General features: G+C 51.8%; 2 protein-coding genes and 1 pseudogene across 4 annotated transcripts in view; 1 reads left to right on the forward strand and 2 right to left on the reverse strand.

Moving 5' to 3' along the window:
* The window catches only part of ARHGEF7 (Rho guanine nucleotide exchange factor 7), a 496,685-nt gene that overhangs the window by 421,363 nt on the left and 48,196 nt on the right, over positions 1-27,126 (reverse strand). The gene's annotated exons all lie outside the window — the stretch shown is intronic.
* The window catches only part of TMCO3 (transmembrane and coiled-coil domains 3), a 33,514-nt gene continuing 12,662 nt past the window's right edge, over positions 6,275-27,126 (forward strand). For 2 of the 3 annotated variants that reach the window (XM_049778118.1, XM_049778116.1), the window contains exons 1-8: positions 6,275-6,747; positions 8,311-8,490; positions 9,407-9,598; positions 10,502-10,630; positions 12,519-12,611; positions 13,636-13,822; positions 18,274-18,394; positions 23,397-23,592. In XM_049778118.1, coding sequence (XP_049634075.1) covers positions 6,310-6,747; positions 8,311-8,490; positions 9,407-9,598; positions 10,502-10,630; positions 12,519-12,611; positions 13,636-13,822; positions 18,274-18,394; positions 23,397-23,592 — 1,536 coding nt within the window. In that variant the 5' untranslated portion in view covers positions 6,275-6,309. The remainder of the gene's footprint in view (positions 6,748-8,310; positions 8,491-9,406; positions 9,599-10,501; positions 10,631-12,518; positions 12,612-13,635; positions 13,823-18,273; positions 18,395-23,396; positions 23,593-27,126) is intronic. The other variant, XM_049778117.1, reaches the window with a different exon arrangement.
* LOC126016817 (uncharacterized) lies at positions 20,399-20,512 on the reverse strand (annotated as a pseudogene).

The following is a 27,126-nucleotide window of genomic DNA, read 5'->3' on the forward strand; positions in this document are numbered from 1 at the left end:
TCTGAGATTACCCTGACATATATGTGCTGACCCAGAAAGAAAAGGCCCAATTTGCAGCCCTTCTGGAGACCTGTGAGTTTCTTTGAAAAGTGTCCCAGTGTCCGTTAGAATCCTGATTCTCTGCCCACCAACGTGCTCTTTCCGAGCCCGCTCCCCACACACACACAACAGAAGGAAGAAACAGCAAGTCATTGCTCACAGAGATGCTGCTGTTCTCCAAATAGTCTTCTTTGGCTTAAGGAAAACCTTGACTGCTAAAAGACAAGGGCCATGCAGAGACATCACTTCGGACTGGGGCACGTGCTTGCCCGTGGGAACCAACCCTGGGTGATATGAGCAACGAGCCAGGAAGAACCCCATGAGCCATACCAGTGTGGCTCTGCTTACAAACGGGGTCCTGCTTGCCACCCCAAGAAGCTCCCAAGAGGGAAAACAACAGGTTTTCACCCCAGCGCCTCAGGGTCCTACACCTTGTCCTGAGCTCGTGTGACAACTCGGACAAGAGTCTGTGAGGCAGTCACAGAGCCAGGGGGCTGGGATGTGCTGGACAGTGTGTGAATGGGGTTGAGTGTGTGGACAGGGCTGAGCTGAGAAAACACAGGTTTCCTAAGTCAAGGGACCCCGAGACAAAGGACCCCTGAGTCACGGGGACCCTCTAACTCCTGAGTTACAGGGGCCACTGATTCACAGGGACCCCAATTCATAGGGACCCAATTCACAGGGTCCCCCAAGATATAGGGACCATGAGTCACGGGGAACTCCAAGTTATAGGGACTCTGAGTTACAGGAGTACTCCCAAATGTTCCTGGAAAGAACACAAGACCCTGCCTGGACCTGCAAAAAGTGTGATCTGACCCACAGGAAGTGTGTGAGCCAATGAGAACTATACAGAGTGTGGAAGCACCAAAGTCTCACACGCCTGCTTCCCTCAGGCCAACAGCAGCAAAGAAGGGTGGGGTGTAGAGGGGACGGACAGTCCAGTGTGCGGGCTTCGACAGGAAAGTCTCTCGTTTGATTTTTTTTTTTTTGGTACCTGTTGTGCTGGGGACTGAACCCGAACACATGCGCAGCCACTGAGTCAGCCCCAGGAATAAGCAGCGGGGTGCAGCGCACTTGCCTTAGCTCCACGGTTTCCCCCTTCAATGCACATTCGTGAACTGAAACTACGGACAGTCCTGCGCTGGCCTGTGCTGAAATCTGCCCTGAGCACTCTCCAAGGTCATGGAGACCCAGACTGGCCCAGCACTCTCCGAGAGGAGGGTTCTGAGCACCCCCAGACAATGGGGAGGACAGGCACCCCAGACAGACTCCTCTGTGGCCCGACACAGTGAGGTGCCCTGGGCTGCGGGGCCCTTCAGAGAAGCAGGTGGTCTTCCTCTGCAAGGACCCCTGCAGACCCAACCCCAGCCTTGGGCCTCCAGCCCTGGACCTCTCGGCCTGTCCTGAGCCATCCGGGGTGCTCACCAAGGCTGGGGCGTGTCCCCCAGCACTCAGCTGCCTCCCAGTCCCAGGAGCCTCTCCTAGCCTCCGACGCAGGACCCGGCCCGGCCCTTCTGCTCTTTGCACCCATCCGCTGGGGCCTTCCTCGCTCCGACCCGAGGGCGCTGAAAGCGGCGGTCCCGGACCCGGCTCGAAGAGGGTCCAGCGATGATGCGGCCAGGGCACCGAGAACTACAACTCCCGTCAGGCAGCGGGCCCCGCAGATCACGGCCCCGCCCACTTAAAGGAGCCGCATCCCTTTTCCGGCCGCAGCGACGCAGACAGCGTTGGGGTGAGGCCCGCGGCGGCGGGCAAGCCCGGCCCTTCTTGGTCCCTCCCGGTGCCCGTACCGGCCCCGCCCCCGGGCTCCGCGGTCCCGGAAGGGATGCCGGGCGGCTCGCGTCGCTGCCGGTCCTCGGTCCCCGTGCCTTGGAGCCTGGCCAGGCTCGCCCGGTGAGAGCCCGGCGCCCCCAGGCCCAGCGCGGGGATCTTCCGGCTCCTCCCCGGCTCCTCCCGGCCTTCTTGGGCATCCTCCCGGCTCCAGCCCTGCTCCAGCCCGGGGATCCGCCCGGTTTTTTCCTGCGGCTCCTCCTGGCTCTTGCGGCTCCGCCCCGTGCTCCTCCAGCTTCTTTCCCTGCTCCCCCCGACTCCCTCCGGCCCCTCTTGGCTCCCCCCAATCTCCTCCCAGCTCCCTCTCTGGCTACTCGAGGCTCCTTCCAGGGCCTCCAGCCCCCCCCCCCCCGATGCGAACTAGGGTGCCCCTTCTATTCAGGGAGGCCTTGGGGGCCAGGGCCACAGCCTGGCCCCTGGGAACCTAACTGCTCCAGGGCTCCCAGGGCGCAGTGGACGGTGCCCGCCCCTTGCTGCCCTTCCCCTCACTCAGCCTCTCCGCCCAGTGCACCCAAGCGGTTGGTTCACTCTGAGGCTGTTTTTCTTCCTCCTCTGCCCCACCTTCCTGCCATTCCCAGGTGTGGACACAAGACGGAGTGTGGACAGACGGACCGAGTGTGGAACAGACTGTTCAGGTGTGGACACTGACTTCCGAGAGTGGACACAGACTGTGCTGAGCACATGCTCCGGGATACCCCTTCTCTCCTCTGCCATCCTTCCTCAGAAGGAGGACAGGGACCATTCCCAGACCTGCCTGTATCCGCCCTTTCATCCGCGGCCGTCCTGCCGGGTCCTCGGTGCCTGTCCCCTGAGATCTAGCTCACACACTCCTGCGTCTTTTCCAGCTGAAAATAGGATAGGCTGAGTGCAGGCCTGGAGTGTGGGAGGCTCTGGATTCATTTCCAGCCCTGCACACGTGTGAAATGTAATAAAGCAGGCTTTGGCGGTCCAGGGCCCCCAGAAATCAGGCTGAGTGGCCAAGGGCTTTCCTCGCTGCCTGCACATGACCCCTGTTGCTCTCCTGGTGGCCTGGGGATGTGGCTCCGTGTCAGATCCTTTCCCACTGACGAGGCTTTCATTCTCCTTTCAGAGCAGACTGGCCCCATGTACAGGCGTCTCTGCCGTCCGCTCGCTGCCCACCAGGAAGAGCCCAGGGCCGTGGAAGCAGGTCAGTACCCGCAGTGTAGAGAGTCTGAGGGGCCATGGGCAGCCTGGGGTTGCACCAGGTAGAGGAACTGAGGTTCAGGGCGCAAGGAAGGGAGATAGTGTGGCCTCACCCCTAAGTCGAGATGATCGTCCTGCAGCTCTGACAGGTGAAATGATCTCGGCACTAAAAGGCTGTTAGTGGCCCCGTCTGCGCTGCGGTGATGAGTAGAGCTGTTAGCAGGGATAGGGACAGGAGTCATGTTTCAGGATACACAGGAAGGTGTACACTACAGTGTAGACACTCGGGGCTGGGCTCCGAGCACTGATCTCACTGCAGTGTAGACACTTTGGTGCTGGGTTGAGCTCTGAGCTTTTAGCTCTGATTTCACTCTTGTTCTCACTGAAGCCCCCCCATGCCAGGCCAATTCCCCAGGGTCCCAGAATTCTCTTTTAGGGGTATTTTCAGGAGCTTGTGAGTGAGCTCAGGCTCCTGGCCCTTTAGGGCCTAATGGCGCAACTGTGACGAGCCCATGGGACTGTCATGTGTCTACAGTGGTCCTGGAAGGGGTGACAGGCGCTGGCCCAGCCCTGAACCATTTTGCATGTAGTCATGGAGCCAGCCCGGCACCTGCAGCGCCCATCCCTGCCACGGTGGCCCTGCAGCTTGCCTTTGCAGAATGTTGCCTGTCAGTGCCACAGTGCCAGGTGTATGGGCTCCGCTCCTGGCCATGCTCACAAGAAGCAAGGAGTTTTGGGGCCGAGTTATAGCACAGCTGTAGGGTGTTTGACCTGCACGCAGCCGACCTGTGATAGATCTGGCATCCCATATGTCCCCAGAGCCTGCTAGGAGTGATTTCTTACCTTTTTTAAATATATATGTGTGTGTAAGTACCACGATTACAAGAATGATTGTAGTTGGGTTTCAGTCATAAACGGAACACCCCCTTCACCAATGCAGCATTCCCACCACCAATGCCCCCCTCCCTCTTTCCCAACCTCTGCTTATATTTGAGACAGGCATTCTACTTCTCTCACTCTTTAAGATGGTCATGATAGTTGTTGGTGTAGTTATTTCCCTAACTGCACTCACTACTCTTTATGATGAGCTTCATATTGTGAGCCTGCCCTTCCGGCCCTCATCTCTATTGTCTCTGGGGGTTATTACAATAATGTCCTTAGTTTTTCTTAAAACCCGTAGATGAGTGAGACTATTCTATGTCTCTTTCTCCCTCTGACTTATTCATTCAGCATAATAGATTACATGTACATCCAGTATAGGAAAATTTCATGACTTCATCGGGAGCAGTTTCTGAGTGCATAGCCTGGAGTAAGCCCTGAATATCCCGGTGTGGCCTAAAAACCAAAAATAAGAACAAGGCATTGGCCCAGAGAGATAGCACAGCGGCGTTTGCCTTGCAAGCAGCCGATCCAGGACCAAAGGTGGTTGGTTTGAATCCCGGTGTCCCATATGGACCCCCGTGCCTGCCAGGAGCTATTTCTGAGCAGACAGCCAGGAGTAACCCCTGAGCACTGCTGGGTGTGGCCCAAAAACAAAAACAAAACAAAACAAAACAAAACAAAAACAAAAACAAAACAAGGCATTTTAGAAATTTACTATGAAAGCAACAAATTTAAGCGTTTTTTTTTTTTTTTTGTTTTTTTTTGTTTTTTTTTGTTTTTGGTTTTTGGTTTTTGAGCCACACCCGGCGGTGCTCAGGGGTTACTCCTGGCTGTCTGCTCAGAAATAGTTCCTGGCAGGCACGGGGGACCATATGGGACACCGGGATTCGGGATTTGAACCAACCACCTTTGGTCCTGGATCGGCTGCTTGCAAGGCAAACACCACTGTGCTATCTCTCCGGGCCCGCGTTTTTTTTTTCCTAAAAAGGATTTTTGGGTTTTGCTCCAAAACCAAATAAATAAATAAATAAATAAATAAACAAACAACGAGAGCAAATAACACTGAAGCTGGAAAACGTTCTTGTTCACTCAAGCAAAGGTCTGTTGGAATTTAGAAATCCTTCGTTGTTGGGCCCGGAGAGATAGCACAGCAGCGTTTGCCTTGCAATCAGCCGATCCAGGACCCATGGTGGTTGGTTCGAATCCCGGTGTCCCATATGGTCCCCCGTGCCTGCCAGGAGCTATTTCTGAGCAGACAGCCAGGAGTAACCCCTGAGCATCGCCGGGTGTGGCCCAAAAACCAAAAACCAAAAAAAAAAAAAGAAATCCTTCGTTGTTGGAGCCAGTAGGAAGGAAAGCGGATCTGTGAGAAAAGAGGCCCCTACTCTGCAGGTCACTACCGGTGCTGTAGTAGGTGACCAAAGCTGTCATTTCTCGAGATTTCTCATACTGGGGGACAGAAATCACGATGTCGTCTCAGGATCTTGTTGGAGGGAGAACCAGAAACTTCAGATCAGAGGTGCAGGAAAAGGCGGGTTAAGTAAGAACTTGGGTGTCACCAAGGCCCTTCGTGTATCGAGTGAACCGAGTGGCCCAGGGGAACTCTTGTCTATGGTGCAGGGACTGAGCCCAGGATGGCCGCAGGTGGAACCAGATTTGAGTCAGAACTCAGCCTTTCCTGCCGGTTGCTCCAGTTCTGCCCGACTTTGTGGCTGCCCTTGCCTCTGTTTGTTTTTCTGGTGCTGCCAGGCCTGCTTGGCTGGGTTTTCTCTGGGATGTTTTCTTTCTGTTTACCGTTCTAAGCCACGTGACTTTGGAAGCCCCATGAACAGCACTGGAATTGGCATTATAGGGCCACAGGCCTGTGGCCGGGCTTTGGAGATGCTTGTGGGGCTCGAGTGGTTTTGGGTGGTTTCTCTCTGGCCCAGACATGGTGGCCAGTGGCTTGCTTTGGGCAGAACCTTGCTTGTTCTGGCCTTGACTTCTACCTCCTTTGCTCCTGGATAGAGCTAGGGTCAGGGAGCCAAGGCCCAGCATTGCCCGCTTGTCCTCATCTGGCCCAGGCTGTTCCTACTACCACCCTCATCCCCTGTTCCATGCCTCCATGCCTTGCTCGCCAGGAGAATGGGTTTGATCTTGTGTTTGCACAAGGTGGATTTAGCCGTGGCTCAAGCCTGACTTTTTCTTTAAACTCTGACATAACCTAGCGTGACTCTTGAGTCTACCTATCCTTTCAGCCTCCTGGGTAGGATTTTAGTTGGGTGTGGTAGAGGCCGTGAACATGGCATTTTCTTCAGAGGATTTCCCGCCAAACTCTGGCTCTGTATGGTGGTTTCTCTTTTCCAGCTGCACACCTCCTTCTGGATGCCCACACTCCTGCTTTAGCAGTGAACCATGAAGGTGCTGGGTAGCGCTGGCCTGTTGCTGCCACTGCTGCTCTGGGCTGCAAGCGCTGCAAAGCATGCCGACATCGCCCAGCACGCCATTGAGCTGCATCGTGGCCGTGGCGTGGCCCTGGCACATGGCCGGCAGTGGACACTGGGCAAGTGCAGGAAGCTGGCCGGGCTGCTGCGCCAGAAGGCCGTGGCCCTCAGCAAGCTGAGAACGGCCATGCGGGCCGTGGAGCAGGACACGGGCTTGTCGGCCGAGGAGAAGGTCTTTCAGGTGCACACGTTTGAGGTCTTCCAGAAGGAGCTCAATGAAAGCGAGAAGTCGGTGTTTCAGGCCATCCATGGGCTCCAGAGGGCCCTGCAGGGTGACTACAAGGACGTTGTGAACATGAAGGAGAGCAGCCGGCTGCGTCTCGAGGCCCTGCGCGAGGCAGCCATTAAGGTGAGTGTTGAGGGGCCGGAGAGATAGCATGGAAGTAAGGCGTTTGCCTTTCATGCAGAAGGTCATCTGTTCGAATCCCGGCGTCTCATATGGTCCCCTGAGCTTGCCAGGAGTGATTTCTGAGCATGGAGTCAGGAGTAACCCCTGAGCACTGCCGGGTGAGACTCAAAAACCAAAAAAAAAAAAAAAAAAAGGTGAGTGTTGATTAAAATATAAAATATAAAGTCCACATTGTTGGGTGAGACTGCCCCAGACATCATGTTTCTAACCCCTCAGGCAGATGGGTCTGATGAAGGTAATAGTGGCGAAAAAATAATCCACAAGCAGTCAGTTAAGGTTTCACCAGAGTCGGCTCTGTCTGCCCTGTGCATTTCCTCACATCTGCTTCTCTGCTAAGCTTTTTTTGCAGAGCAGCTTCTCCCTTTGCTCTCTGCTCTTTGTTTGTTTGTTTGCTTGTTTTTGGGCCACACCCAGTGGTGCTCAGGGGTTACTCCTGGCTAGATGCTCAGAAATTGCTCCTGGCAGACTCAGGGGACCATATGGGATGCCAGGGATCCAACTCAGGTCCGTCCTGGGTTAGCTGCATGCAAGGCAAATGCCTTATTACCACTGAGCTATCACTCTGGACCCTGCTCTCTGCTCTTTTTTGCTTCTGTCTCACCTCCCCTCAGCCAGCCTCCTTTTATTTTTATTTTTTGTTGTTTTTTGGGTCACACCCAGCGGTGCACAGGAGTTACTCCTGTCTCTGCGCTCAGAAGTCGCTTCTGGCAGGCTTGGGGGACCATATCGGATGCTGGGATTCGAACCACTGTAGTCCGTTCTGTGTTGGCTGTGTGCAAGGCAAAAGCCTTACAGCTGTGCTATTGCTCTGGCCCCTCCTTTTATTCTTTATTCAAAATAGCTTGCCCCATCCCAGATGTGGGTGGGTGTGATCATCCAGGTGGGATTAACAGCTCACTAGAAGAAGTTAGGGAAACAAAGTCGGGGGCAGGGTTACAGGTGGGTCCCCTTGGTGCCTGGTGAGCCAGGCCTCCCGCTCCCACCTTTCTGCTTGGCATGTGGTTTCAGCTGTCCTGCTCAGAGGACAAACTCCTTGGCTGGAGGGAGGATTCTCAGGGGTCCTGAGTTCTGGTTGCTTGCGGAACCCACACAGGTACGTGTGGCGTTTCTTGGCTCTGGCCCTAGCTCCATCACATCTGGCTCTAGTTCCCAGCTCATCCACACCACAGCTGCTCCTGCCATAAGCCTTGTCTGCCAGGCCCAGAGACCCTGTCACCTCTTTCCCAGCGGGTGATTGATGGCGTTTGCTCAGTGGGTCAGACTCTGTATCCTGTTGGTGTCATGTGCAGGCTTGGTGCATCCTGCTTTTGGCCTGCAGCCAGAGAACCAAGTGTCAAGCTGTTTGGAAAGACCAGTGGCTGTTGCTTGGGGCACGCACTGTCGCTCAGGGTACAGCTAGCACGCACCTGCTAGCTGAGGTGGATGTTGGTGGTGGGTGAATGACAGCCTGTTGCTGGCCATTTCTGTGCTCGGCCTCACGCCATGCTGCCCTCAAACCGGCAGGAGGAGATGGAGTACGTGGAGCTTCTGGCTGCGGAGAAGCACCAGGCGGAGGCCTTAAAGCACACGCAGCACCAGAACAAGAGCCTCTCAGTGCTGGACGAGATTCTGGAGGATGTGAGGCGGGCGGCAGACCGCCTGGAGGAGGAGATAGAAGAGCATGCTTTCGATGACAACAAGTCTGTGAGTTGGGGCCGTGCTGTCAGGCTCAAATGTGACCAAGAAGGTAGCACTAGCCGTGTGCTCCTTCCTCCCATGGGACACTCCTCTGAGGCAGGACTTTGGCTGACTCTCGTTACCACACCTCCAGCTTCACGGGAAAACGAGGGGTGTGCTCATCCCTTTGTTTATGTCCCCTCTCTGTCCCTCCCCTTCCACCATGGCAGCGGCCCTGGGTTCCTACTAGGCACCCACTTCACCCCGCTATCCTTTGGACTCCTGAGGGTGGTGCAGACCTTCGTTCTGTTGGCTCCCCCACCTCAGTGACCCGCTCTACACCTGCTATCCCGCTGTGTTCTGAGCCCCATGTGGGACATCTCTGTGGGCTGGTGATGGCGGCTGTGACTGGGCAGGCCCCGACCCCGAGGCCCGGTAGGGCAGAGGCAGCTCAGCCCTTGGGGTTCTTCTTTCTTGTGTTTTTGTTTTTGGGCCACACCCAGTGATGCTCAGGGGTTACTCCTGGCTCTTTGCTCAGAAATGGCTCCTAGGAGGTTCGGAGGACCATATGGGATGCCAGGGATTAAACCCTGGTCTGTCCTGGGTCGGCTGTGTGCAAGGCAAACAAAATACCTATTACTGTAGTATCACTCCGGCCTCATGCCCTTAGGATTCTTAGGGGTGTCTGGATAGCACCTTAGGACCAGTTCGTGGCTCTGCGGGAGCAGCTCTTGGGAAGCAGCAGAGGCCTTTTGCCTTGAATCCCAGTGGCCCTGGGTTCTGGTCCCAGCCTCCCCCAGACTTGCTTATTTCCCACAGAGCTCTTGCCCCCATCAGGTCAGACAGTGCTGCTGGCACGATGCGTTCACTCCTCCAAGCAGAGCTAGCCCGAAGCCTTCCCGCTGCTTCTAGGGGACTGACTTGCTGTCGTGAATTCCCGCAGGTCAAAGGGGTGAATTTTGAGGCAGTTCTGAGGGTGGAGGAAGAAGAGACCAACCCCAAGCAAAATCTCACCAAGCCGGAAGTGGAGGACGACCTGGGGCTGAGCATGCTGATCGACTCCCAGAACAACCAGTACATCCTGACCAAGCCTCGAGACGCCACCATCCCGAGGGCAGATCGCCACTTCATCAAGGTGGGCGCAGAGACCGCTGCGGACACTCATGGGGCTCTCAATTTGGGCTGGCCCCGGGTGTGGGGTGTGGTTCTCTCTGCTGGGTTTGCTCTGTGATTCATGACTTCTGGGGCAGCAGGGAAGCCTGAGTCTCAGTGAGGCAGCAGACCAGCACCCTAGGGTCCAGAAAAGTGAAGAGAGCGCCTGTCCAGAGAGGCAGGTCCAGCTTCCTGCCTGCAGGTCCCTGAAGCAGCCTATGATCTCACTGATGCTGAGAAGTGGGACTAGAGTGATTGTACAGCAGGGAGGGCACTTACCTTGTACACAGCCAACCTGGGATTGACCTCTGGCATCCCATGTGGTCTCCTGAGCAATGCCAGGAGTGGATTCCTGAGTACAGAGACAGGAGTTACCCTTGAGCACTGTGAGGTGAGGCCCCAAAACAATCAGAAAAGGAAATAAATACTGGAGACCCCACTAAGAATTCCCAGTATCTTCCTTTCTCCCTGTTTCACTGACAAGATGCACTTTTTTTTTTTTTTTGGTTTTTGGGTCACACCCGGCAGTGCTCAGGGGTCACTCCTGGCTCTATGCTCAGAAATTGTTCTTGGCAGGCTCGGGGGGACCACAGGGGATGTCAGGATTCAAACCACCGACCCTCTGCATGCAATGCAAACGCTTTACCTACATGCTATCTCTCCGGCCCCAAGATCCACTCTTGTCAACAGTTTCCCCTCCCAACAGAGGAAAAGGTCCCCATGTCTCTGCGTTCCCTAAGAGAAGGTGTCTCCATGTCTCAGACCTTCCTCAGAAGAGAGGATATTTGTTATTTTTGTCTTCCCTGAAGAGCGAATGTGCTCCGTGGTGCTTTTGTAAGCCATACTCCCTTACCAGGCATGACTGTTGGTCTCATTGCCTTTGCAGGACATTGTCACCATTGGCATGCTCTCTCTGCCCTGTGGCTGGCTCTGCACAGCCATCGGCCTGCCCACCATGTTTGGCTACATCATTTGCGGTGTGCTTTTGGGGCCTTCTGGACTCAACAGCATCAAGGTAAGTGCAAAACTATCACTTGAGCAGCTCACAGAGAAACTTCATCTCGACACATGGTTTGATGGTTTTATTTTCATTAATAGATTGAACTGATTTTCTCACACAAGAAAAGCAACTCAGATTGTCAGATGAAATAAATATGTTTTCTTTGATTTGTTTTTATTTTGGGGTCACAAAACACATCTGGTGGTGTTGTTTTAATTAAAATATAATGTCTAATGTTCACGTGCGTGGGTGAGGCCTTTCTTGGCACAGTGCCTTTATCCCTTCTGCTGGCGGGTCAGAAGAAGGGTAGTAGCGGCCAAATAACTTCACAGGCAGTCAGTTAAAGTTTCATAGGAGTCAGCCCGCTTTGTTTCACGGCCCTATCTGCCATGGGCATTTTCTCCCATGGTTTCTACGCTGAGCCTTTTCTTTTCTTTTCTTTTCTTTTTTTTGTTCTTGGGGCACACCCGGCGGTGCTCAGGGGTTACTCCTGGCTGTCTGCTCAGAAATAGCTCCTGGCAGGCACGGGGGACCATATGGGACACCGGGATTCGAACCAACCACCTTTGGTCCTGGATCGGCTGCTTGCAAGGCAAACGCCGCTGTGCTATCTCTCCGGGCCCTGAGCTTTTTTTTTTTTTTTGGTTTTTGGGCCTCACCCAGCGGTGCTCAGGGGTTACTCCTGGCTGTTTGCTCAGAAATAGCTCCTGGCAGGCACGGGGGACCATGGGACACCGGGATTCGAACCAACCACCTTTGGTCCTGGATCGGCTGCTTGCAAGGCAAACACTGTTGTGCTATCTCTCCGGACCCCTACGCTGAGCCTTTTCCAAGCAGCTTCTGATCTGCTCCTCTTCTGGCTCTCTTTGCCTGTTTTTCCTCCAGCTGCTCCTCCCATGTTTTCTTGTTGCTCTGCTTTCCCCCCAGGCAACCTTTTTATTTTTTATTTTTGGGTTTTTGGGTCACACCTGGCAGCGCTCAGGGGTTACTCCTGGCTCTATGCTCAGAAATCACTCCTGGCAGGCTCGGGGGACCCTATGGGATACTGGGATTTGAACCACCGACCTTCTGCATGTAAGGCAAACGCACTACCTCCATGCTATCTCTCCAGCCCCATTCCCTTTTTATTCTTTATTTCTTTTTCTGTTTGTTTGATTTCTTTATTTTTCATCTGCTGCCACCATAGGCACATCTAGGCAAGGCAGAGGTGGGCTTTATTCTTTATTCCTCCCAGGTGTGGATGGGTCTGACCATTCAGGTGAGATTAAAACAGGGCATTGGGGGAGGGGTTCCTTACAGTGGTGCTCAGGATTGACTCCTGGCTCTGTGTTCAAGGATCACTTCTGGGTCAGGATCAGATGTGGTGCTGGGTTTTACTGGGTTTACTGTGTGCAAGGCGGGTGCCCTGTACACTGCATTATCTCTCCATCCCTCAAGGTGCATGATTACAAAGATGTTTATGCTCTGGGAAGTTGCTGTCATGAGATATTGGGAGTGTTCCATGCAAAGTATATATGTACCAGAGAAAGGGAGATCCATGTGAGGTCTGTGTGAGCTGAGCCCCTCGGGAGACCTGTGTTCACAGTGATGCCCCGTGAGGGACTCTGAATGACAGTGCTGGGGCTTGTGCTTTGATTTTGGGAGTCCGGATTCCCCAGAGCAGTGCTGGATGTGGCTGTTAAAGAATATAGACACTGGAACGGAACGATAACATAGCAGGGAGGGTGTTTGCCTCGTGTGTGGCCGACCCAAGTTTGATCCAGCATACTATGTGGTCTCCAGAGCCCGCCAGGAATGATTGTGAGCACAACCAGGAGAAACCACTGTACGTCCTTGTGCTGGATCCGCCCATTATCCATTGCTCAGCTGCTCAGTCAGTGTCCTCATTGCTTCTGTTTTACAGTCTATTGTGCAAGTGGAGACTCTGGGAGAGTTTGGCGTCTTCTTTACTCTTTTTCTTGTTGGCTTAGAATTCTCCCCGGAAAAACTGAGAAAGGTAAGGTCTCTAACCTGCCTCCTGCTGCCCTCAGCTCTGTGTTTTGGTTTGATTCCTCAGCTTTGCTCCTGGCCTGGTGGGGAGTGACTCCTGGTGGTGCTCAGGGCCCATGTATGGTACCTGGGGGTGGGGGTGGCGGGGAGGTTTCTGCATGGGGATTGTGGCTGCTGCTGCCTGCAGGCAGGTGCCCACCCCCCACCCCCCCATCCTGTGCTCTCTCCTTTGTTGAAGCTGCTCAGTTCTGAGTGCCCTGGCTGGGCCCGAGCATCCCTGTGTACCGAGGGAATAGGGGGCTTGTGAGGGCAGAGGAGTACTGGATGCGGAACCCAGTTGGCCAAGAATGAGCTGAGGATAGCCTGGAGCGCTATCTTGCTCCTAGGGGAGTCTCTTCAGCTGCTGTGGGCTCTGCCCAGTGCTCTGGAGTCTGCAGGCCATGAGGCATGTCCATGTATGCAGGGACAGGAATGCTATGCCCCCCTTTGGTCAGTGTCCTCCGAGAGGACTGGGCTGGACTGGGGTCATGGCTGACCTGCCATATGCAGCACTCAGGTGTTCCCACACCCTCCTGTAGCACGAGGCAGGCGCCCAGCGGCCGCACAGTCAGGGTGAAGGGGTGGAGTCACCCCATGATGTGCAGGCTCCAGGCAAGGCCATAGGCCTCAGGGCGCTTCTACCTCACTTCTAGAGCCTCTGGGCCGAGCAGGATGGTGCATGGGACTAGGTGATGCCATGGGGATCCCCACGGGGCCAGGGATGGAACTAGGGTTGGCCACCCAGATATACTCTCTGCCCCCTCCCTTTGGCTTCATCTAGTCTTGCAGTACCAGGACCTGGGCCTAGTAGTCACCAGACCCACTCCTCATCATACTTCTGCCTTGAGACGCTGGGCTGTTTGGTTTTGGCACAGGGCCATGCACCCGATCATGACTACAGCCATGACCCTGTCCCACTGATGGGAAAAGACGAGCACGGGGGGACCAGAAATGGTGTGGAGCCCCTTGTCTACACTGTTGCTGTCTTACAGGTATGGCGGGTCGCCCTCCAGGGGCCCTGCTACATGGCGATGCTCATGACAGCCTTTGGGCTGCTGTGGGGCCACCTCCTGCACATCAGGCCGGCCCAGAGCGTCTTTGTCTCCACCTGCCTGTCCCTGTCCAGCACACCCCTGGTGTCCAGGTTCCTTATGGGCAGTGTCCGGGCCGACAAAGAAGGTGAGTCCCGGAGCCCGTGATGGGCATAAGGAAAGGGATAGATGCACAGAGCACAGCAGAATGGGGAGAAGAACATCAGGCTCCCCTGTGCATGCCTATGTGCGCGCGCGTGCGCGAGCACACACACACACACACACGCATGCATGCACGCACACACACACACACACACACACACATGGCACCTGTTAGTGGACCAAGAGCTCCTGAGCAGAATATACTTAGTGACCTTGGGGGGGCTGCCTCCTTCATCCTTCCTCCCTCCCTCCCTCCCTCCCTCCCTCCCTCCCTCCCTCCCTCCCTCCCTCCCTCCCTCCCTCCCTCCCTCCCTCCCTCCCTCCCTCCCTCCCTCCTTCCTTCCTTCCTTCCTTCCTTCCTTCCTTCCTTCCTTCCTTCCTTCCTTCCTTCCTTCCTTCTTTCCTTCCTTTTATCCTTCCTCCCAAGTGTCATACCTGTGGACCTGTGGATATGTGTGATCAGGATGTAGGAATCACTACTCAGGACTCTTTTTGTTGTTGTTGTTGTTGCTGTTTTTTTTTGGGGGGGGGGCCACATCCGGTGGTGCTCAGGGGTTACTTCTGACTGTCTGCTCAGAAATAGCTCCTGGCGGCACGGGGGACCATATGGGACATGGGGATTCGAACCAACCATCTTAGGTCCTGGATCCGCTGCTTGCAAGGCAAACACCACTGTGCTATCTCTCCGGGCCCTGTTGTTTTTTTGGGTCACACCCAGCAGCAGCGCTCAGGGGTTACTCCTGACTCTATGTTCAGATATTGCTCCTGGCAGACTCAGGGGACCATATGGGATGTCGGGATTCGAACCACCATCCTTCTGCATGCAAGGCAAACACTTTACCTCCATGCTATCTCTCCGGCCCCACTACTCAGGACTCTTTATGTCCACCATGTGCATTTCCTCCTATGGCTTCTATGCTCAGCTTATTCCAGGCAGTTTCCTGTCTGCTGCTTCTCTCCATCTCCCTCTCTCTCCCCATTTTCCTCCCTTTTCCTCCCCTCCCATGTTTCCACGCTTTCCCCTGCTTCTCTCCAGCACCTTTTATTCTTTATTCCAAACTGAAGACCCCTCCCAGATGTAGGTGCTTCTGGCCATCCAGGCGAGATTAACATTTCAATAGAAAGTTTAGGGTAACTGAACTGGGGAAGGAGTACCTCACATTTCAGGTTACATTTCTTTTCTTTTCTTTTGGTTTTTGGGTTACACCCAGCAGGGCTCAGGGGTTACTCCTGACTCTACACTCAGAAATCGCCCCTGGGAGGCACAGGGGACCATATGGGATGCCAGGATTCGAACCACCTCCTTCTGCATGGGAGGCAGAAACCTTACCTCCAGGCTATCTCTCCGGCCCCCAGGTTACATACATTTCTTGACCCTATTTGCATTGGTCATTGTCTTGCTGGTTAAAATGTGTTTTGTTGTTGTTGCTGTTTTTGGTTTTTGGGTCACACTTGACAGCGCCCAGGGGTTACTCCTGGCTCTATGCTCAGAAATCGCTCCTGGCAGGCTCAGGGACCATATGGGTTGCTGGGATTCCAACCACTGTACTTCTGCATGCAAGGCAAATGCCTTACCTCCATGCTTTCTCTCCAGCCCTGGTTAAAACGTGGTTTTTTGTTTGTTTGTTTGTTTGTTTTGTTTTATTTCCGTTTTTTGGGCCACACCCAGTGACCCTCAGGGGTTACTCCTGGCTATGCACTCAGAAATTGTTCCTGGTTTGGGCAACCATATGGGGCTAGCGCACACAAGGCAGATGTGCCACCACTCTGGCCCCTAAAATGTGTTTTATCTGTATGGTTCTGTTTTGTTCTAAGCCCCACTGAAAACAGAAAATTTTGTATCTAAATTTAGTGGTTCAAAATTAGTTTGCACAGGGCCCGGAGAGAGCACAGCGGTGTTTGCCTTGCAAGCAGCCGATCCAGGACCAAAGGTGGTTGGTTCGAATCCCGGTGTCCCATATGGTCCCTTGTGCCTCCCAGGAGCTATTTCTGAGCAGACAGCCAGGAGTATCCCCTGAGCACCGCCGGGTGTGGCCCAAAAAACAAAAACAAACAAAAAAATTAGTTTGCACAATTCTGGGGAGAAATGCATGTAGAGTTTTGAAGGTTCTCAGCTATCCTATTGAATGATTTCCAATTGCGTGGGGCCGGAGTGGTGGTGCAAAGGGTAAGGCGTCTGCCTTGTGTGTGCTAGCCTCGGATGGACTGACCGAAGTTCCATCTCCCAGCATCCCATATGGTCCCCAAAGCCAGGAGCGATTTCTGAGCACATAGTCAGGAGTAACCTCTGAGCGTCACTTGGTGTGGTCCAAAAAAAAAAAAACAACCAAAAAAACCCACCAATTGCTATGATGTTTAATTGTGTATCTTATGATGTAGACTATTTTCAAGCTGCATTATCTGCAGAAATGTTCCTGTGATTTGGTTTAGAGAAATTTTTGGAAAGGAACTAGGATGTTCTAGACTTCTTAACAGTGCTTGGTGTAATAATGCTAAGAATTTCAAACTATAAGTATCTGCAGAAAAATTTATGCTGAGAGAAGTCTAGGAAAAAAATTTGTGGTATGTATAAGATATGGAAAAGGTTGATTGTTTTGGGAGAAATTGTGTACAGCTTAAACTTTGAGGGGCCAGAGAGATAGCACAGTGATAGGGTGTTTGCCTTGCACGCAGCAGATGAAGCACAGATTGTGGTTCAAATCCTGGCTTTCCATATGGTCCCCCGACCCTGCCAGGAACTGCTGGCATGTGACCCAAAAACCAAAAATAAATAAATAAATAAGTAAACTTTGATGGGTTATGATATAGTTCCAACCTTTGGTAGAGAACAGGAAAGCAAAAGCTTTGTAACTTTTCTCATTTTTTTTAAATACTAAGAAGGTGGAAATGTGAGGTACTCCTTCCCCAAATCACCTGAATGGTCAGACCCACCCACACATGGGAGGGGTCTGTGATTTGGAATAAAAAATATTAAAGGTGGGGCCGAAGAGATAGCACAGCATCCCATGACATCCCATATGGGCCCCTGAGCCAGCCAGGAGGGATTTCTGAGTGCCACAGCCGGGTGTGGCAAAAAAAAAAAAAAAAAAAAAAGGTATTGGGGCCAGAATGATAGCACAGCTGTTGGGTGTTTGCCTTGCATGTTCTGATCTAGGACGTACTTTGGTTCAGTGAGCATCCCCAATGGTCCCCCAAAGCCAGGGACGAATTCTGAGTGCATAGCCAGGAATAACCCCTGAGCGTAACCTGGTGTGGTTCAAAAAACAAAAAAATTATTAAAAAATTATAAAGGGTTGGGGCCAGAGAGACAACATGGAGGTAAGGCATTTGCCTTGCATGCAGAAGGATGGTGATTCGAATCCGGCATCCCATATGGTACCCAGAGCCTGCCAGGAGCGATTTCTGAGCATAGAGCCAGGAGTAACCCCTGAGCACTGCTGGGTGTGACCCCAAAACCAAAAAATATATATATAAAAGGTGTTGCCTGGGGGGAAAGGAGGCAGCAAGGAAGCATGGAGGGCAGCTGAAAGGGAGACAGAGGCAGAGAGCCAGAGAAGGAGCAGAGAAGTGGCTGCTTGGAAAAGGCTTAGCATAGAAGCCATGTGAGGAAATGCACATGGTGGATAGGACCATAGAATAAAGCAAGCTGACTCTGAAGAAACTGCCTGTGAAATTATTTCACCGCTACTACCCTTCTCCAGACCCTCCAGTGGAATGGTTACGTAAAGGCACCCTGCCGAAAAAGGCCTCACCCCAACATTAGACCTTAGACTATGTTTCATAATTAAAACAGCATGGCAGAGTATTGGCTAGCAGTGGCCCTGGCCCTGAATGCTGCTTGGGTTCATTACCTGCTGCCTCTTAGCCAACCGTTGGGAGTCCGGTTCATGCTGATCGCAGGGCAGGCCAGTGGTCGCAAAGGTGTGCCAGCTAGGTCATGGCCAGCAGGCTGGGGTAGGACAGCATGGCAGCTTACTCTGGGCCAATTCAGGGAAAAAGCAGCATGGTGGGCAGGCAGGCAGCCATGCCAGTATGCAGTGAGTTGCCATGCTGCCAGCCATCTTTTCCTGATGCTGAACATGCCGGTGGGAGTGACCCTTTCAGAAATTTCTCACAGAGGACTGGAGCGCTGGCGTGAGCTGTAAGGCATCTGCCTTGCACGCGCTAGCCTAGGACAGACCTCGGTTCAATCCCCCGGCGTCCCATATGGTCCCCCAAGCCAGGAGCGATTTCTGAGCGCATAGCCACGAGTAACCCCAGAGCGTCACCGGATTTGGCTCAAACACCACCCCCCAAAAAAAAAAGAAAAAAAGAAAAAAAAGAAATTTCTCACAGAGGGGTTAGTTTGGAGCATGTTTGCTGGTACACATTGCTCAGGAGCCAGTCGCAGTGCATTGAGTGGTGCTCTAGATGGCCGTGAGCTGTGCTGTTCTTCAGCAGGTGATGGGGACTACAGTGCAGTGCTGCTGGGCATGCTGGTGACACAGGATGTGCAACTGGGGCTCTTCATCGCCGCCCTGCCCACACTTCTCCAGGTGGGCACCGCCACCAGCTCCAGGTGAGCCACTGTATCGCCCCACCTGTGGTCACAGACACCCAAGTCCCTTCCAGGCTGTGGGGGCGGGACTGGGTGGGCCAGTGGCTCCAAACCTGCTTGCTCCCCAGGGTCACTTTCTCTGGCCTGTCTGGGGTGACCAACTCCAGTAGGGTGCGCAGCTGTGCGTGTGTCAGTGTGCCTTTGGGTACGGACTGTCATGGTCACTGGAGTGGGAATGGGCTGTTGTGGTCACTACAAGGTGTGTGTGTGTGTGTGTGTGTGAGTGTTGTTACCTGTTGTATGTGGACTGTTGTAATCCCTGCAGTGTTTTCGTGTGCTTGAGTGTGAGCTGTCATGATCTCTGCTATAGTGAGTGGTAAGTGTGCAAGTGTGTGAGTGTGAGTAGTTGTCACTGCAGTGTATGAACCTGTGGGTATGTGAGTCATGATGGTCTGTGAGAGAGAGCTGTTGTCACTGGCATTGTCTGTGTGTGTATGTATACGTGAGAGAGAAAGAGAGAGCGAGAGAGAGACAGAGAGAGGAGAGAGAGTGAGAGAGAGAGCTATGTGGTCACTGACAGTGTTATTTTTTTTTTTTTTTTTTTTTTTTGGTTTTTGGGTCACACCCGGCAGCACTCTGGGATTACTCCTGGCTCTACGCTCAGAAATCGCTCCTGGCAGGCTCAGAGGACCATATGGGATGCTGGGATTCGAACCACTGACCTTCTACACGCAAGGCAAACGCCTTACCTCCATGCTATCTCTCCGGCCCTGACAGTGTTATTTTTACCATTGCCCTTTGACCTCTGTTCTCTTGAATATAAATTGTACTTTCTGGGACCCGAGCGGTGGAGCTAGTGGTAAGGCATCTGCCTTGCAAGCACTAACCTAGGAAGGACTACGATGTACCCCAGTTTGATTCCCCCAGAGTCCCATATGGTCCTCCACGCCAGGCGTGATTTCTGAGCGCATGGCCAGGAGTAACCCCAAGCGTCACTGAGTGTGTTCTGCCTCCCCCCAAAATTGTACTTTTTGGATAAGTACTATAGACTGACCACAATAAACAAACCCAGAAATGATAGATTATACTGCATGTACACAGTGTTAAAAGAATGCCAGCAACAACGGGGCTGGAGTGATAGTACAGTGAGGAGGCTATTGGCCTTGTATGCAGCTGACCCCCTGTATCCCAGATGGACCCTGTGCACCACCAAGAGTGATCCTGAGCCCTGGGCAAGGAGTAACCCCTGAGCAGCACTGGGTTCCTCTCCACCCAATGAACACCACAAGATAAAGACAATAGGAAAACACTGGACATTTCATGAAACTTCCAGTTGATTGCATGCAGATGGGGCTGGCTGTGAGCTTGAGTTGAAATGCACATAAATGTGATCTAAAAATTTTGTAGGGGGTCACACCCAGTGGCTCTCTGGGGTTACTCTTGGCTCTGCTCTCAGAAATCATTCCTGGCAGGCTCAGAGGACCATATAGGATGCTGGGATTTGAACCACCGTCTGTCCTGGGTTGGCTGCATGCCACACAAATGCCCTACTGCTGTGCTATCTCTCTGGCCCCTGATCTAAATATTTCTGAAAACTGTTGCTTCCTTCATCTCTTAGCAAAGTTGGGCAGAAGTTGGTGGGTCTCTGAACATCTCTTGAAATGACTTTGAAACAGGGACTGTGTCTTCTTGACTAGGTCCCTTGGGTGCTTTTGTCACCCTTTGGCTTGCATTCTTGTAGGGATGCTACTTCCTTTCTTGAAGTGGGTCAAATAGAACTGAGTGTGGACAGTTTTGCCTGTTTCTCATACTGGAAGAAAAGCAACTCTTTATTCTTTTTTTTTTTTTTTTTTTTTGGGCCACACCCGTTCGATGCTCAGGGGTTACTCCTGGCTAAGCACTCAGAAATTGCCCCTGGCTTGGGGGGACCATATGGGACGTCAGGGGATCGAAATCGCTCCTGACAGGCTCAAGGGATCATATGGGATGCCAGGATTCGAACCAATGACCTTCTGCATGCAAGGCAAATGCTTTACCTCCATGCTGTCTTTCGGCCCCTATGGATAGGGGACATATCAGATATTAAACTGATAAGAACAGATACTACACTTGATCTTAGCCAAAAGGCTGATAACTCTTTATTCTTGAACCACAATGTCACCAGTTTTTAAACTCATGCCTAGGTTGATGATGCAGAATTGATCACTTGGTTTGTAGCACAGAATTCTAGTTGCATTTCACAGCTTCCATTGTGCTCCTATTTCCCTAAGATTTGTTGTGTTGGACACTTGTGACAAACATTGGTGTACCTTCCCTTTGTCTGGTTTTGGTATCAGGTCATACTGGATCCACAAGACCCTTGGGAAGTTTTTCTTCAAACCTTTTAATTTGGGAAACATTTTACAAAGTTGTTTTATTTTGGGGGGAGGGGCAACACCAACACCAGGTAGCGCTCAGGGGTTGTTACTCCTGACTCTGCTCTCAGAAATCGCTCCCAGCAGGCTCGAGGGACCATATGGGATGCCAGGAATCAAAACCAGGTCGATCCTGTGTTGGCCACCTGCAAGGCAAACGCCTTACTGCTGTGCTTTCCTCCACATTTTACAAAGTTTCTCGTTCTTTTATTTTTTCCTACTTTTTGTTGTTTTGGGCCACACCTGGTGATGCTCAGGGGTTACTCCTGGCTATGTGCTCAGAAATTGCTCCTGGCTTGGGGGACCATATGGGACACTGGGGATCGGACCCAGGTCCGTCCTGGGTCAGTTGTGTGCAAGGCAAAACACTTTGCTATCGCTTGAGCCCCAAAGTTCATTCTTTTTTTTTTTTTTTTTTTTTTTTGGTTTTTGGGTCAACCTGGCTTTGCTCAGGGGTACTTTTGCCTCTGGGCTCAAATCACCCCTAGCAGGCACAGAAGACCATATGGGACGCGGGATTCTTGTGCCTGGAAGGCAGACGCCTTACCTCCAGGCTATCTCTCCAGCCCCAAAGTTGCTCATTCTTTTTTTTTTTTTTTTGGTTTTTGGGCCACACCCGGCTCAGGGGTTACTCCTGGCTGTCTGCTCAGAAATAGCTCCTGGCAGGCACGGGAGACCTTATGGGATGCCCGGATTCAAAGCAACCACCTTAGGTCCTGGGTCTGCTGCTTACAAGGCAAACACCGCTGTGTTTGTTAAAAAAAATTTTTTTTTGAATTATTCATTAAGGGGCCAGAGCACTAGCACAGAGGGTAGAGGGCGTTTGCCTTGCATTCAGCCCACCTGGGTTTGATCTCCGGCATCCCTTAAGATTACCTGAGCTGGCCAGGAGTGATTTCTGAGTGTAGAGCCAGGAGTAATCCTTGAGCATTGCCAGGTGTGCCCCCCCCAAAACAAAACAAATAGATAAATAAAATTAGTCATTAATTCTTGACTGTTGACTGGATTCCCCAGTGAGACCATCTAATCTTGCACTTTCAGTTGTGTTTTTAGGGGGTGCTGAACGGTTGTTTTAATTATAAAATATAAAGTCCTAGTGTCTGGTGAGGCCTTTCTTGGCACGGCACCTTTACCCCTTCCGCCAGTGGGTCTAGAGAAGGGTAGTCGCAGTGAAATAATTTCACAAGCAGTCAGTTAAAGTTTTATCGGAGACAGCTCTGTTTATTCTATGGCACTATCTGCCATATGCATTTCCTCACATGGCTTCTATGCTAAGCCTTTTCCAAGAAGTCACTTCTCTGCTGTTCTCCCCTTTGGCTTTCTGCCTCTCTTTCTGGTGCTCCTCGTGCTTCCTGGCTTCCTTTCAGCTTCCCTTCCCCTCAGGCAATATCTTCTTTCCTTTATTCCAAAATGCAGACCCCTCCCTAGTGTGGGTGGGTCTGACCTTGCAGGTGAGATTAACATTTTAATAGAAAATTTAGGGCATTGGGGGAAGGGTACCTACCTTCACAAATGGTTAGCTCTGGGGTGTTGGGGGGTCTGTGATGACCGACTGCCTGCCACATGGATCAGACTGGTCTGCACCCCAGACAGAGGGGACCTAACTTGTCTGTCTCTGTCCTTCGCTACTCTGCCCTCTGCGGCACTGGTGGGCCACCCCATTCTGCTCCTGGTTAGTTGTGTTTCCTTTTCTATTGTCTGTCGTTTTCTGGTAGGCCATTTTGCCTTCTCTGCTACCTTGAGTTTTCTCAGAGGCTTGCTTCACACAGCTTCCTACCTCTTTGTCATGCCCCTGGTGGACCCAGGGCTCTGCCACTTTGTCCCTACTCCTCATCTGCCTCCTCTCTGTGTCCTACACATAACCAGATAGACATGTGCTTTGGGCTTGGCTGTGCCTGCCTGTTCATCTGCTGCTCCCCAGCCTCTGACCCCTCCTCACCGAGACTCCTCCAACATGCTCCCCGAGATCTGGGCATACACGGTGCCTTCTGCTGGGCATTCCTTTCAGAGCTCTGTTTCTCTGCTGAGGACTCTGCCTTCCGTGCGTCTCCAGGTCACGGTGTCACTTTGAGGGGCTGCTCTGTGTCTTTAAAGGGTTGGAGTCAGCGGATTGTCCACACACGTTCCTCCCCAGTGTTTGGAATGTAGTTGAGGCTTGGCCTCTGCCCGGTTCTGAGTGCTTACACCTGTCAGTCTGTAAGACAAGCTTCTTCCGTTGAGACCAGGTGAGGCCCAGGTCTGCTCACCAGGTAGAGCTCAGACAGTGCTCACACAAGTTGCTTGTGCCTGTCCTCCCCTTTGCTGGACACCAGGGTCAGCCAGGCGGCCTTATGGGCCACGTGAACGTGACTGTTCACAGCTCTGTGCTGGGCTCTTTGTACTGGTTCATGTACGTGTGTGTGTTTGTGTGTGTGTGTGTGTGTGTGTGTATGTGTGTGTGTGTGTGGTGTGTGTGTGTGCCGGGCACCTTTTGAGAAGTTCACATGTGCTGGGCACCTCCCTGGTGTTCCGGGGTGATTTCGTGTGGTCCATTTCTCTGGCAGCACGTAGGTGATGCTGGGGGGCCCTCAGACACGGGGCAGCAACTGACAAGCCTCTTGCTTCCCTAGTGTGCTGCTGGAGGTGCTGCGAATCCTTGCTCTGATGGGGCAGATCTTGCTCTCACTTGCGGCTGTTTTCCTTCTGTGTCTGCTCTTAAAGACCTACCTCGTGGGACCATATTACCGGAAACTGCACGGAGAGAGCAAAGGGAAGAAGGAAATCCTCGTCCTGGGGGTCTCTGCTTTCATCTTCTCCATGCTGATGGTAATTCTGTCCAGTGCAAGCTGGTCTTAAATCTGCTCACTTATCCACCAGGGGTCACTCTCCATCCCTTGAGGTAACAGTGGACAGTCCTTGATGGCTCATTTCTCCTCACCCTGAGGTGAGGTGACAGTGAACAGTCTTTGAGGGGTCACTTCTTACCCTAAGGCTTCAATGTACAGATCCAGTGTGGGGGCATTTTTCCACCCCCTGAGGTGACAGTGGGCAGAGTCTGAGGGGTCACTTCTCCTCACCCTGAGATGACAATGTACAGACCCAGAGAGGGGATCACTTCTCTGTCCTGATGTGACCGTGGACAAATCCTGTGGGGGCCACTTTTCTATCCCATGAGGTTACAGTAGGCAATCTGTGAGGGGTCACTTCTCACCCTGAGGTGACAGCGGACAGTCTCTGATGGGCAGATGAGCATCATCCATGATGCTTGGTCTCCTGCAATCTTTTGCTCTCCTCTAGTAGATTCATTTTCTTGGGGCTACATGGGGTATTTGTGTCTATGCTTCAGTTGACACAGTGGCTGATAGCAGTGTAACCAATGGAAGCATTGGGGTTTGCTCAAATTTGAAGGACCCCAGTGAGCCTTTGGCGTTCCTGTAGGGACGACAGGGCTGTTCGCTCAGCAGTTGTGTGGCTGATCAGTCTGCTGAGCCTTCGGCATGTGGGGACCAGATGGGGGAGGCCTGGGTGGCTTCTGCATCTGGGTGTGTTTGCAGCCTTTGAAGTGGAGCCCGCCCAGCTCCCTCCATGCCCACTTGTCCGCTAGGATCATTTTTTTCTCTCTTTATTTTAATGATTTTACTGATATTGTTTGATGTTGATCTTTTTTTTTTTCTTCTTTCAGCACTTAGTTTTGTCCAGAGTGATCATTTCTTTCTTCCTTTTTCTCTTTTTCTTTTGGTTTTTGGGTCACAGCCAGCAGTGCTCAGGGGTCACTCCTGGCTCCACACCCAGAAATCGCTGTGGCAGGCTTGGGGGACCACCTGAGATGCCGGGATTTGAACCACTGTTCCTCTGCATGCAAGGCAAATGCCCTACCTCCATGCTATCTCTCCGGCCCCTTCCTTTTCTTTTTTTGTCTTTTATTTATTTATTTGTTTGTTTGTTTATTTATTTATTTAGTTTTTGGGACACACCCAGCGGTGTTCAGAGGTTACTCCTGGCTCTGCACTCAGAAATCACTCCTGGCAGGCTCGGGGACCATATGGGATGCCAGGAATTGAACTCGAGTCTGTCCTGGGTCAGCTGCGTGCAAGGCAACTGCCCTATCACTGTGCTATCTCTCTGCCCTCTCCTTTTTAAAATTAATATCTTTACTTAAGCACCATGATTCCAAACATGTTTGTAGTTGGGTTTCATTTATAAAAAAGAACACCCCCCCCCCCTTCACCAGTGCAACCTTTCCACCACCAGTGCCTTCCATTTCCCTCCTCGCCCACCCTCTGCCTGTATTCGAGATAGACATTCTACTTCTCTCACACACTACCATTATCATGATAGCTGTCACTGTGGTTATTTCTCTAACTGAACTCACCATTCTTCATGGCCGGTCCCTCCAGCCCTCATCTCTATTGTCTCTGAGTATTATTATTACAATAATGTCTTTTATTTTTCTTAAAACCCATAGATGGGGGCCGGTGAGGTGGCGCTAGAGATAAGGTGTCTAAGCGCTAGCCAAGGAAGGACCGAGGTTCGATCCCCCCGGCGTCCCATATGGTCCCCCCAAGCCAGGGGCAATTTTTGAGCGCTTAGCCAGGAGTAACCCCTGAGCATCAAACAGGTGTAGCCGAAAAACCAAACAAAAAACCCATAGATGAGTGAGACTATTCTGTGTCTCTCTCGCTCCTTCTGACTTATTTTACTCAGCATAATAGTTTCCATGTACATCCATATATAGAAAATTTCATAACTTCATTTTTCCTGACAGCTGCATAGTATTTCGTTGTGTATATGTATCACAGTTTCTTTAGCCATTCATCTGTTGAAGGGTATCTTGGTTGTTTCCAGAGTCTGGCTATTGTAAATAGTGCTGCGGTGAATATAGGTATGAGGAAAGGGTTTTTGTATTGCGTTTTTGAGTTCTAGAGTATATTCCTAGGAGTGGTATAGCTAGATCATATGGGAGCTCAGTTTTCAGTTTTTTTGAGGAATCTCCATGTTGTTTTTCATAAGGAAAATAGATGGCATTCCCACCAGCAGTGAATGAGAGTTCCTTTCTCCCCACATCCCTGCCAGCACTTATTATTCTTGTTCTTTGTGAAGTGTGTCAGTCTCTGTGGCGTGAGATGGTACCTCATAGTTGTTTTGATTTGCATCTCTCTGATGATTAGTGATGTGGAGTATTTTTCATGTGCCTTTTGGCCATTTGTATTTCTTCTTTCAGAAATTGTCTGTTCATTTCTTCTCCCCATATTTAATGGAGTTAGATTTATTTCCTTGTTAAGTTCTGTCAGTACTTTGTATATCTTAGACATTGGCCCCTTATGGGTATTGAGTGAATAATTTCTCCCATTCTGTGGGTGGCCTTTGTATTCTCATCACTATTTCCTTTGAAGTGCAGAAGCTTCTCGCCCACTAGGATCTTACAGCTCTGGAGGAAGACAAAGCTTGATATCTGTCCAGGCTGCTTAGTGATTTTAGCGGTGCCAAGCTTGTTCACCTTGCTTTACCCACTGGGGAATTCTCCCTTGAAAATACCGGCAAGCTTGACTCATCTGGACTGTGAGCTCAGAAGCTCAGAGCAGTCAGTCAGAGGAGATGGCTGGCAGTCCTTGACAGCTGTCATGGGGGCCACTCCCACAGTCTGTCCCTCTCACGCTCCAGCACAGCGAGACCTGGTATGGCCGCCCCTGAAAGCCGCTAGCAGAGGAGTGTGCAGTGACTTGTGTGAGGTTGTACATATATGTGTACATGTTCAAGAGTGCACACATGAGCATTGTGAAGGTAGTCACATGCAAGTGAACATTGTGAGGTGTGCAGGTGTGAGTGAGCACAGGGCATGTGTCAAGAATATATATGAATACAAATATAGGGGAGTAAATGTGTGTGTCAGGGGCCTGAGTGATAGCACAGCAGTAGGGCATTTGCCTTGCACGCGGCCAACCCAGGATGGACCACGGTTCGATTCCTGGCATCCCATATGGTTCCCTGAGCCTTCGAGAAGTGATTTCTGAGCACAGAGCCAGGAGTAAACCCTGAGTGCTGCTGAGTGTGACCCCCCCCCAAAAAAAAAGTGTGTGTTCATGTAAAAGGATTGTACATATGAACTTGGGCATATGTGTGCCAGGACAGGCACATTTGTGAGCATGTGTATACATGTGTGAGTGAATATACACACAGGAAGCTGTGAATAAATGTGTATGTTTGATAATATGCACATGTGTACAGATATATGCAAAGTATGCACATGATGGTGAATATGTACAAATGTGAGGCCATATATATATGCATAAACTTGTATGTGGGTATACACATGTGTGAGTGGTGCACACATACCAGGGTGTGTACACATTGTGTGTTTGT

The sequence above is a fragment of the Suncus etruscus genome, chromosome 8, assembly GCF_024139225.1.
Source record: "Suncus etruscus isolate mSunEtr1 chromosome 8, mSunEtr1.pri.cur, whole genome shotgun sequence".
NCBI classification, from domain to species: Eukaryota; Metazoa; Chordata; class Mammalia; order Eulipotyphla; family Soricidae; genus Suncus; species Suncus etruscus.